This window comes from Andrographis paniculata, unplaced genomic scaffold, assembly GCF_009805555.1.
Source record: "Andrographis paniculata isolate CXL003 unplaced genomic scaffold, ASM980555v1 Contig53END, whole genome shotgun sequence".
Taxonomy (NCBI): Eukaryota; Viridiplantae; Streptophyta; class Magnoliopsida; order Lamiales; family Acanthaceae; genus Andrographis; species Andrographis paniculata.
The window spans coordinates 1,075,439-1,088,863 of record NW_026137588.1 but is presented as its reverse complement, the minus strand read 5'-3'; the positions used below and the strand labels follow the sequence as shown (position 1 = coordinate 1,088,863).

At 30.1% G+C, this 13,425-nt stretch overlaps 1 protein-coding gene across 1 annotated transcript; it reads right to left on the bottom strand.

The window, feature by feature from the left end:
* Positions 1-8,506: 8,506 nt before the first annotated feature.
* LOC127255337 (iron-sulfur cluster assembly protein 1-like) lies at positions 8,507-10,955 on the bottom strand. The gene is made up of 3 exons (XM_051280831.1): positions 10,557-10,955; positions 9,676-9,730; positions 8,507-8,937 (listed from the first exon to the last, which is right to left on the bottom strand). The coding sequence occupies exons 1-3, from the start codon at positions 10,846-10,848 to the stop codon at positions 8,793-8,795; spliced, it is 492 nt and encodes a 163-aa protein (XP_051136788.1). The 5' UTR covers positions 10,849-10,955; the 3' UTR covers positions 8,507-8,792.
* Between the last annotated feature and the right edge of the window lie 2,470 nt (positions 10,956-13,425).

Sequence of the window (13,425 nt, the reverse complement as noted above, 5' to 3'; positions counted from 1 at the left end):
ATTATATTACACTAAAATTAAATTTTACATTCAAAACATCACATCAATACATATTTATATCACCTCAAATAACTATTTTAATTCAAAATTTTACTATTCAAAACCAAAACCAAAAACCAAAATCTCACAAGTAAACACACCTTTGATTTTTTTTCATTAGTTCTACAGTATTTAAGAAAATACTCTATCCGTCTCACTTCTTCTATTCCATGTAAAAGGTCTCTTTCATTTATTGTAAATATAATTATACATTTTAATCATATTTTAAAATTCATAATTTATAATTTTTTATTTTAATTAAACTATTTAATCATCTTAATCTTAATTTATAATTATTTTTATTATATCATAATTATTTTTACTATTACACTTTTAATTACTTACTAATTACATCATATCTAAAACTCTATGCCCCTGCTAAAGTAGACAAATTAACTGGGACGGGGGAGTAATATTTAGGTAAAACCGCTTATAATTTCTCTGGTTTCGAAATTCTATATAAAATCTCTCTTTACTTTAAAAAATTGCATGACGTTTCTTCACTTTCAGAAAAGTTGCATGAAACTTCATCGCTATGAAACATCTCTCTTGTGTAACGAAAAGATGATTTTCTATCTATATTTTTTTTTTGCATGGCAGAGATGTTTCATTCTAACATTTTTAAAAGTATAAGGGAGCGTCATGCAAATTTTTAGGTAAAACAAGGATTTACACTAAGTTTCGAAACTATAGAGGTGTTCATGCAATGTTTTTTAAAATATGAGAGACGCCATGCAATTTTTAAAGTAAATAAAATTAATAGTAATATTGATAATTTTAAAAATAAAATTTAAATATGTATGATTAAAAATTTTAAAAAGATATTTAAATATTTTAAATTTATATTGCAATAAAATAAATATGTAATATAGATATTCTTTTGAAGAGAATAAAATTTTTTATAATACAAGCAAATAAGAAAATACGTTTATTTATTTAAAATTAATATAAACTAATTTAATAAAAGATGTAGAGTTTTAAATACATATAAAAATATTTATTTTTTGATGAGATATATAAATAAAGGAGTTTTGTGTTAGTAACTTATGATTCTATGTGTTATAGGTAAGTTAATTAAGTTATTTATATTTGTTAAATATGTTTTGATTTAAGAAGTTTTATCAAAATAGAAATATGTAAGAGAAGACACAAATAAAAAAAAAATGTCAATCAAGGTGAGACTAAAAGATTAATTAGATATAAGATTCACTTCAAATTTTTTATTTTTATTTATTTTTATAAAATTAATTTATATTAATTATATATAAATAAATTTTTTATTTATTTATATCATATATTCTCTATAAAATATATTTATATTATATATATTTTAATGAGATATAATTTAAAATAGTTAAATAGATTCTAATTTACTTTTAGTCATGGAATATATACTAGAGAAGAACACGACAAGTTATATAAAATTATATTGCGCTCCCTCAGTCCTGTCTATTTTACTATTTTCGTTTGTTTCACTCAAAAATATTTATTTTATATATAAATATCAAAATATCTTTGCTTTTGTTTGAATCATCGGCTTTGGATTTGATGTCTTCTTTAGACGATCCGTGACTTTGATCTTTAGTTTGTCTTTTCCGCCTTTTGGAGAGCTTCGGTCTCCGTGTGGGCGATTCGATCATCGGGTTTGGATTTGATGTCTTCTTTAGATGATCCGCAGCTTTAATCTTTGGTTTGTCTTTTCCACCTTTTAGAGAGCTTCAGTTTCGTGTGGGCGATTTGATCGTAGGTTTGGATTTGATACATTCTTTGGACGATCCGCAGTTTTGATCTTTGGTTTGTCTTTTCCGCCTTTTGGAGAGCTTCGGTCTCCGTGTGGACAATTTGATCATCGGCTTTGAATTTGATGTCTTCTTTGGACGACCGAAGCTTTGATCTTTGGTTTGGTTTTGCCGCGTTTTGAGGACTTTGGTCTCCTTGTTGGCGATTTGATCATCGGCTTTGGATTTGATGTCTTCTTTAAACGATCCGCGCTTTTAATCTTTCATCTGGCTTTGATGGATTTTTCAATGGCTTTTGGAGCTTTGATCCTTGAAGAGGTGGATTTGGATCGAAGAAGGTCTTCGGTGAAGAACGCGTGAAAGATCAAAGCCGCAGATCGTCTAAAGAAAACATCAAATCCAAAGCCGATGATTAACTCGCCAACACGGAGACCAAAGTCCTCAAAACGCGGCAAAGCCAAACCAAAGATCAAAACTTCGGTCGTCCAAAGAAGACATTAAATCCAAAGGCGATGATCAAATCGCCCACACAAAGACCGAAGCTCTCCAAAAGGCAGAAAAGGCAAACCATATCAAAGCCGCGGATCGTCCAAAGAAGACATCAAATACAAAACCGACGATCAAATCGCCCACACGGAGACCGAAGCTCTCCAAAAGGCGGAAAAGACAAACCAAAGATCAAAGCTGCGGATCGTCTAAAGAAGACATCAAATCCAAAGCCGACGATCGAATCGCCCACACGGAAACTGAAGATCTCCAAAAAGCGGAAAAGACAAACTAAAGATCAAAGTCGTAGATCGTCTAAAGAAGACATCAAATCCAAAGCCGACGATCGAATCGCCCAAGAGGCGGAAAAGGCAAACCAAAAATCAAAGCTGCGGATCGTTCAAGCCAGGTTAGTCAGCAGCGCATGAATGAAATAAGGGTTTTACTCGTTAATGGTTGATCCAATTTGATGGATTCACCATCTGAAACAAGAAGTTCAGGCCCTTGAGGGTTATTGATAGAGTGAATAGATCCGCCATTTCTTGAAATCTCTCTTCTAAGAAACCAACACAAAAAAGTAGTTGGGCAGAGAAAGAAACCAACACAAAAAACTAAAAAGACATCAAATCTAAAGCCGATGATCGAATCGCCCACACGGAGACCAAAGCTCTCCTAAAGGCGGAAAAGGCAAACCAAAGATCAAAGCCACAAATCGTCCAAAGAAGACATCAAATCCAAAACCCACGATCGAATCTCTCACACGGAGACCAAAGACCTCCAAAAGCCGGCGAAGCCAAACCTACGATCAAAGCATCGGATCTTCTAAATAAGACATCAAATCCAAAGCCGACGATCGAATCACCCACACGGAGACCAAAGCTCTCCAAAAGACGGAAAAGGCAAACCAAATATCAAACCCGCGGATCGTCCAAAGAAAACATCAAATCCAAAGCCCACGATCAAATCGCCCACACAGAGACTACAGCCTTCCGAAATCCGGCGAAGCCAAACCAAAGATCAAAGCATCGGATCGTCTAAACAAGACATCAAATCCAAAGCCGACGATCAAATCGCCCACATGTAGACCACCAAAAAGCGGCAAAGCCAAATCAAATATCAAAGTTGTGGATCGTTCAAAAAAGACATCAAATCAAAGCCGACAATCGAATCGCCCACATGGAGACCAAAGTCCTCAAAACACGGCAAAGCCAAACCAAAGATCAAAGTTTCGGTCATCTAAAGAAGAGATCAAATCCAAAGCCGATGATCAAATCGCCTACACGGAGACCAAAGCTTTTCAAAAGGCGGCAAAGCCAAATTAAATATCAAAGCCTTGGATCGTCTAAAAAGGACATCAAATCCAAAGTCGACGATCAAATCGCTTGCACGGAGACCAAATCCTTCCAAAATCCGGCAAAATCAAACCGAAGACCAAATCTCTTCTGATCAAAGAAGCCATCGAAACCAAGTTGAAAAATAAATCGATCCGGAAAGAGAATCAAATGACCCATTTAGAGAATAGGACCCACATTAAATTCAAATCAAATATAATTTGTACAAATTTTGTGTTTATTAAAAATAACACAATTTTCTATCAACAGTAATTTATTCTAATTTCAAACTATCTTTGTGATGATCGTAATTTATTCTAATTTCAAACATTCCGTTTGTGATGGTAATAATTTATTCTTATTTCAAACGTTCTGTTTGTGATGATAGTAATTTATTCTTATTTCAAACATTTCGTTTGTGATGATAGTAATTTATTCTTATTTCAAACCTTCTGTTTAAAACAATTATAATTTATTCTAATTTCAAACCTTCCGTTTAAGATTATAATGAATCCATCCAACAGATTATATCCAAATAATGCTACAACTTAGGTCATATACCGCGTTTAACTTAGGGCTGCACAATTTGGTTGGTAGACATAATAGCCAAAATATTAACTAAGTCTCGTATACAATAAATAAATAATTTCTTTCAAATCAATCTAATTAATTTGGTTCACCGGCCTATCGCATTTTCATTCACCAATTAATTGCATAAATAACAAGATAATTGCAAAAAATATCATACACTTATACCCTATTATCACTTTTGTCGTGTATTTATCTTTCTGGCAAAATATATCCCACAAATATTTGCCAACGAGATAAATACATAACAAAAGTGATAATAGAATATACATGTGAGATATTTTTTGCAATTTTCTCCATAAATAACTAATTATCCAAGGATAAAAACCTGAAAACTAATTATTAATATTGCTGTTTGTTTATTTAAATTTATGGTAGGTCCAACCATTTTTATTATTGTTAATTAATGGTATGGTACAGTTGGTTTAATTTACAGTAATAGTATTTATTTCGACATAACTATTTAATATTTTGCAATTATTTTAATTTTAAAAATTTATTTATTACTCAACCTTCTAAATCTCTATAAAAAGACAGAGAATGTCATTTCTTCCTTACAGCATAATTCACAATCACAACATCTTTAATTTCGAAAATATGAGGAAAGGCTTCGATCCTACGGTGATTATATTCTTGATGGTGGCATTCACCGCGATGTTCGGACACTCATCGGGTAATTATCCCGGTTGTTATGAAAATTGCGAAAGATTTTGCGGCGATCCAAAATTTGAACCAGGAAATTGTCCCGTTGGATGCATATATTTTTGTATAAACAAGAAAGCCCCACCTCCGCCTTATACAGTGGCGCATCTAAGGAAGGACTCAAGGGGGCGTCAACCCCCTCAAGTCGTAAAATTTAATTGATTTTTCTAGTATAAACATATATTTTTGTAATATAAATAAGTTAATTTGTACATCAAAATACTAATGTTATCGTTTTGTTATATTTTTATTATATATATAGTTTTTATATGTTACTACTGTGACTATGACAAGGAAAATTGACAAAATATTGTCGAAACAATAAAAATATATCGGAAATAAACCCTTCGAAATTCAGGGGCTAGTTCCGCCAATAACATATTAGCTTCAAGAATTACGGTGAATGAGGATGCAGAGTGGCTATGTAGGAAGAAAGTCTATTTGTTGAAAATAAATTGTTATTGTAGTTTTGGTTTTTTTTTTTTTTTTTTTTTTTTTTTTTGTAAATAGAAACTTTCAAGAACAAACCAAACACTTTAAATATATTATTCACATTATTGTGAAATCAAACGATAAAATACAACAAAAATTCTAAACTCAAAATAATACAGAAAATTAAAGAGACAGTTTATGCAGTTCGAGATAAATATCTACATCTAGAGAAGTGTTACAGTATTAATTGGACACCATAGAAATCTAACACACATAAAATATAAAAATAATATATATATATTTATTACAAACAACACGTGCTATTTGTAATCATATCATATGTTATTTATTCATAATTACAGTGTGTGAGTATGTAATATGTTAAATCTAACTGTTGCATGTGTTATAGAAAATTATATCATATGTTGTTGGTTTATATATGTATCTTTATTATATTAATATAAAGTAATAATAATAATAATAATAATAATAATAACAATAATAATAATAATAATAAATTTACATACAAAATAATGAATGGATTCATAGAAGAAAGAAGATCGAGGAAGTCTTTTAATTTTTTAAATAAAAATAAAGTAATAAATTAATACTTCCGTCCATAAACTAATGTTCTACTTTCCTATTTGGGACGTTCAACAACTATTGTTCTATTTTTTTTTATAAATAAATTTTATATTTTTAATCTTCGTTCATTTATTACTTTTAATCTCTACCATACAATTAAGGACAAATTTGTTAAATCATAACAAAAAGACAATCACCTAAAAAACCGTACAAATATACTTTAAAACAATAGAAATTGGACGAAGAGAGTATAAAATGTTTACATATCATATCTAGCTAATTAACTTGTTATCATACAACAACAATAACTAACATAAGGAAATATCATCATATCTAGCTATGAGTAGAAGTGTCTTCGATTATATTTTTATTTTCTCATTTTTTTCAATAGACTTCTAATCACCTTGAAAGTGTTAGAAGATATTCAACTTAGGAGGAATGAGACTATACCAATAAGTAGGGTTGGCAAAAATTAACCTGACCTGATAATCCGATTCGAACCTGACCTAAAATAGTTAGATTTGGGTTGAGATTTTCGACCCAATTAATAATTGGATTAAACCCGTTTAACCCATTTAATTAAATGGGTTAGGTTAAAGTCTACATTTTCGACATGAAAATAACCCGTCTAACCTGGATAATTAATATTATTTTAAATTTAAATATATTTTTTAAATTTTATCAATATAATTCAATATTTATGGCCAATTTTATAAAAATAAACAATAAAAAATAAAGGATTGTATTGTGTACTATTATGTAGCGTTTGTTAATTCAATTCTTGGATATCGGTTTCATGATATGAATAAATAATTTTTTGCTTTAATATATATATTATGCATTTAAAAATTTTGTTAGTATAAATTGTAATTTTAAATTAAAATTTAAAATTTTTAGATTTAAACGGATTATAAGAGTCAGATTCAAGTTGACCCGATTAATAAAAGGTCAAATTAAGGTTGCAAATATCAACCCATTTAATTAAATGGGTCAGGTTCAGGTCAAGGGTTTTATAACCCGTTTAAACTGACCCGAACCTGAACCCGACCCGACCTGATCCGTTTGTTTTCCAGCCCCACCAATAAGTACATTGTCATGCTGTTTTTGTGCTATTTTGACAATATGACAACTCAGAACATTTTTGTAACATATGCCAAAATCATCAAAATAAGGAATTTTTCTATTAACATTTACAAATAACTATTTTATTTTGAATAATTATTGTGATATAATATTAAAGTGGTTGTTTAGTTGTGTATTGATTGTAGATAAATAGTAAAAATATTTTCAGTCCATAACAAACTAACGCACTAGATCCCATCAAAATTTTAAATTTAAAAATACTTGAGACACCTAATTCCATCGTAACTCCAAAGTTAAACATTCTTAGCCATTAGAACTCCAAAATTAAACATGCTTTGGGCTATCAAAACTTCAAAATTAAACATACTTTAGAGGGTATTCTAGTATGAACAACTTTCTGGTAGGGATTAAAATAAGTCAGATCAGACTAAACAAGCCAGGTCTATTTTGAAAACTTAATGCCCGAGTCTAATCTATTAACTTATAATAACAGGACCATAAAGCCGAAACCTGACATATTTGTAAGTTTGTGTAGCCTACGAGCCTATTTAAAAGTTTATATAATAATTAATTTTTTATTTTTAAAATTCAATATTAGTAAAAAAAATTAAATACAATTATTGTATATATTTAATTATTTTTTTTAAATTCAATATTAGTAAAAAATATAAATGCAATTATTGTATATATATAACTATAGTTAAAATAAATTAATTTTATGTTTAGTTATTATTACTAAATTAATTTTTAAAAAAAACTATAAATACTTAAAAATATAATAATTTTATATATTAAATTAAAATTATATATATATATATATTCCGTCCTCATAGGCCTAAACGATTCTTTTGTAAAACCTAAAACTATTCTAATTAATGAAATAGACTTAAAAAAATAAGAGTAAACTGTTTTTTAGTGTTGTAACTGACCTTCTTATCATTTTAGTCAGAACCTGTTGCAAACTAGTCCTGTAATTTTTTCCGTTGTTTTAGTCTTCCGGCGTCGGAGACGTCCGCGTGGCTCGCCGGAGGTCACCTACGGACACATGAATTTTATTTTTAATTTTTAATTTTTTTAAAAAATTTATTTTTAATTTTATTTACTTTTTTTTAAAATTTTTTTTATTTGGTCCAATTAAAAAAATAAAAAATAAAAAATAAAAAATAAAAAATCCACGTGTCCGCCAGGTGGCTTCCGGCGAGCCACGCGGGCGTCTCCGGCGCTGGATGACTAAAATAACAAAATTTTTTCACTTATGAGACTAATTTGCGACAGGCTCCATTTACGGGACTAAAATGATAAGGAATCCAGTTACGGAACTAAAAAAAAACAATTTACCCAAAAAAAATAAACTTGAATTGAAATAGTATTTAACAATAAATAGGTCAAGCCGTAGGCCGCTTGGCCTCCTTCCACTCCTACCGTCTGGGAAGTACTTGTATTCACCCAAAGGTAAAAAAAAAATGAATAAATAACTAAATGAAAACATCTATTTGAAAGTTCAACCAAACAAGCCCATAATTATTTCAATATGATATTATTCAACACTTCAATTTCACTCAATATATGTATATCTATAAAAAAAAGAAAGCTTGAGAGTAAATGCATAGATGTGCACATATATATATATATATATACATACACATATATATGTCATCAACCCTGTTTACCTATAAAGTATTACATAACATTCTGTGTCAACAGTGATGTATGTTTGTATAAAAGGCAATGCATACCTTTCCAACTACACCATTATTTCATTACACATAACTATATGATCTAAGATCACTTACATATTATTCATCCCTCAGGCACTTGCTGCTGCATCTTTACTTTCGCTCGATTTCGGGCGCTTTGCTGCATAATCTCGGACAGCAGCCTTTATTGCATCCTCGGCCAGCATGCTGCAATGAAGCTTAACCGGCGGCAGAGATAGATGTTTCGCAATTTCCCTGCAATTCAAGTGTTGTATCAAGAACCCGCAAAACACATAAATATAACATATATATAGTATTAGTTCCCTACATTATGATTTCAGAAATGAGGGGATTAAGAACACTGACCAATTACACATCGAACAAATAATTCAATGAACAAATAATTTGATCAATTGCCGAGCCACAAGAAGTGATGGTTCCAAAGATATACGGACATATTTCAATCCCCATTAAGTTTCGCCTCAAATTCATTCATAATACTTCCTACATCCGCAAAATTTGTACTTTTATCATAAATAACTACGGTTGTGTTCTTTGTGGGTTTTAGCTCAGATTTTTACTATTTATATTCTTTTTTTCCTTAAAAAATATCACATCAAACAATTACTTTTTTTTTTTTTTTTAATTATACTACAAATTTATTTTACATTCAAAACATTACATCAAACAACTATTCAAATTCAACTTTTTACTATTTAAAAATCCAACCCAAAAACTAAAACCCACGAACAAACACACCCTACCTTTTTCCATCCACTAAAAGATTATCTCTAACACATAATAACGATTTTGTCACTATACTTACATCACACATACTCTCTGAATTAAATACATTTCCTAAAATACCTCTACATAACTTTTACTTTACATTAAAATGCTAATTTTTCTTTAATCTCTGTATCCAGACAAAAAAACATATTTACGGTGGACAGGAGTAGTATATTTAGACAAAGTGTAATAGAACCAACTTACGTGTTCTTGATCGAAAGCACTTCTTCCATCTGTTTGCCTTTCACCCATTCAGTGGCTGTAAAAGAAAACAACGACCTTTAGCACCAATTACTTTGTGCAAACAAGTGACATCCAAGGAGGTGATGATTTATACTGAGATACCGACAAGTGCAATTACTTTTTGAATCAATTGCATATTTTGTTCAAGCTAATACAAAGTACCAGATAAAAAATAATCACATCAAAGAACTAAAAAAGAAAGCAGAGGAAGGCTCCACCAAGAACAGTGGTGAAGGCAAAGCAACCTTTTTCGATTGGAAAGTAAAATTCTTCAATCTATATAACAAAAACAAATTCCCTTATGGTAACAAAAGCTTCCAACATCAATGGTAAAAAGCTCGCCAGGGCATAGTTTCATTCACAACTTCGCATAATGCAGTGGCTAACACAGACCAATTATTCCACATCAATTTTTTTTTTAAAATGAAGAAAAATTCTCACAATATTTCCACGAAATTTTTAGTTCTCCCAAGAAAACAACATATATATATATATATGAATATACACAAAGCACACACAATTTCATACAAGAGCAGCCTTTCAAAGCATATAAAACTTTCAAATATATATTCTTTCATTTCTTCAATCAGAAGCAATAATAGATCTGTTAGGCTGCACAGTATAGCCTCAACCTATTTCAGAAATTGCAAATCCAAATCGATCGTTTCTAATAAAAACACCAGTTTAAAACTCATAGAATCTTAAACCTCCTGGAATTATGTTCCAATTTCTCTGAATTCCTTGCAAGCAAGTTAATCAAGGTCGAATTAAGCTCGTGTTCACACTTATCGAATCTCAGTAATAAATTACTAATCAACACAAGAGCTATTACGAAAACGCACCGACGGAGGAGGAGGCGATGGCGGAACCGCAACCGAAGGTCTTAAAACGAGCATCAACAATTTTTCCACTACTCTCGTCGACCTTAATCTGCAGCTTCATAACGTCGCCACAAGCTGGAGCTCCGACGAGACCCGTTCCGACGTCAGGATCGTTCTTCTCAAACGAGCCAACGTTCCTCGGATTGTTGTAGTGATCCACCACCCTCTCGTGGTACATGCGCAGCGCCGGCGCCGGCGTCGCGGCGGAAGCTCGCCCTTGAGCAAGAATCCTGCTGGTTACGTGCCTCAGCATCCTTGGATCGAATCGAGACAATACGAGATTTATCTGGTTTTAGGGTTTGAGAAATTTGGGGACGACGGGAAAGGATTCCAAGTGTCAGCAAAGGCGGATCGACGAGAATCGGATTCGGTATTTAAAGCTTATCAGAATGGCGGTTGTAAAGACACGTACGCAAAGTCGGTGGATTTAGATTTTGATTGGAGGAAAGGGAACGGATATTGCAGATTGGTCCCTAATTTATATCGAGTACGTCAAAGGAACCCCTTGTTAATATTTTCAACATATTTAATGTTTGCTATATTTACAGTATAATTTAAGTATTTTTTTTTAATTATTTTGTTTCAAACTCAAAATATTTTTTTATCACTTTAGTTCTTCCTATTAAAAAGTACTTCCTCCATGACACAGGTTTTTAGGTGGGTAGTATTAAATAAGATAATTTAGAAATTAGGTGATGTCAAGTATATTTTATTTTTTTTATTTAGATGATGTAAGATGATAAAATGTGGGACAGAAAAATTAAGTATAATTAATTATTTTTTATTTTGAAAATATTATAGTGTGTTTTGGGACATAAAAAATTAATATTGGAGGGTGTTTGAGACTGAGGAGTATCATTTTATTTATTATATTAAAAGTAATTATATATTAATACTAAATATTCTTGAATTTTTAAATAAATGAAAAATATATTATTATATATAATTAATTTATTTATATAAAGTATTCCCTCCGTCCTATGTAATATATATGGGTGTATTACTGTAGACACGAGAATTTAGGTAAAGTATAATTAGTAAGTAATTAAGAAATGTATTAGTAAAAATAATTATTATTTAGTAAAAATAATTATAGATTAAGATTAAGATTAAGATAAGTAAATAGTTTAATTAAAATTAAGAAAATTATAAAATTTAAAATTTAAAATGCGATTAAAATGTATAATTATATTTCCAAAAATAGAAAGGACAAATTATGTGGGACGGACGAAAATAAAAAATATGGACAAATTATGTGGGACGGAGAGAGTACAAAAGAAAAAAAATATCAAAATCATCCTATATATTTCTACTTATCAATAAAATATTATTATTTTTTAATCTAAAATAAAATTCCAAACGACCTCTTTAAATTCTAACAAAAAAGTATAAAATATAAACATTTATAAAAATATCAGTAGAAAATACTCTACCGTTCCAACTCAAAGTATTCTTTTTACTATTTTCATTTGTCCCATTAAAAAATATTAGGCTACAAGACCCCGCCCTGCCCCAAGACTTGCCCCCCCCCCCCTAACCTGTCGAGTTCGGGCCAATCCGAAAAATTGTATTTATAAAAAAAAATTAAAAAATGGAGTATATTTTTAACAATTTAATACTAAAATAAAACGTTTAATTACAAAAAAAAATATTCCAATTTAAAAAATAAAAACAATAAAATATTGATCGATAAAAAATAAAATAAAAGTATATAAACACAACGCAAATACATATATAAAAATTCAAAAAATCTAACATTCAATTTTAACATTATTCAAAAGTGATATATATATATATATATTGTATATAACAAACAACCAACCAACTGGTGGTGGCGAGGGCGGTGGCGTTCGGTGGTAGGCGAAAATAATTGGGAAAGAAACAAATACAAAGATAAATTTAATTTAGAAATTAAAATTCTGTATTATACATATCTTTTTAAATATATAATATTATAATTTATATAAATATATATTAATTTTAATAATTATTAAAATATTCGAATTCAAGTTCAGGTTCAAGATGGAACGGGTTTTGATAAAATTCCTAACCCGTCCCTAATGCGATCGAATTTAAAATTTTAAATCCACAATACTTTTCGAAACATATTTTTTAGACCCAAATCCGTGTCAATAAGAATGGGTCGGGGCGGATCCGCCCATTTATCATCCCTAATGATAATTGTATTTATATTTATTCCTTTAAATTGCCAATGAAATCCATATAGTTGGAATTTACTTTTGGGCTTGATCTATTTTATTAGCTCTATTACAAACATATTCTATTATACATTTGATTCTTTTGGGCTTTATCCGCTTGTCCTAAAATACTTAGGTGTGTTAATTTATGTTTTCATTTCTATTTTTATACCCAACATATATAGGGAATATTGCAAAAAATATCCCACGCGTATACTCCATTGTCACTTTTATTTTGTATTTATCTCATTGGCAAAATATATCTCACATGTTTGCAAAAGTCGCTATTTCTATCCTTTGGCCGCGCGTGAAATTCACACCAGGGGCCCTTACGCGCAATCACGAGCGGCCAAAGGATAAAAATAACGACTTTTGCAAACATGTAAGATATATTTTGCCAGCGAGATAAATACAAAATAAAAGTGATAATGGAGTATACGTGTGGGATATTTAATTATTTTTACTAATATATTCTTAATTATCTATTAATTATACTTATTCTAAATTTCCATGTCTACATTGACCAAAATATTCAATACGGGGACCGAGGTAGTAATAAATAATAAATAAATAAAATTCAAGCAATATATCAAATATATAAAATTGAATAAAATTTGAAGCCTTTGTGTAAC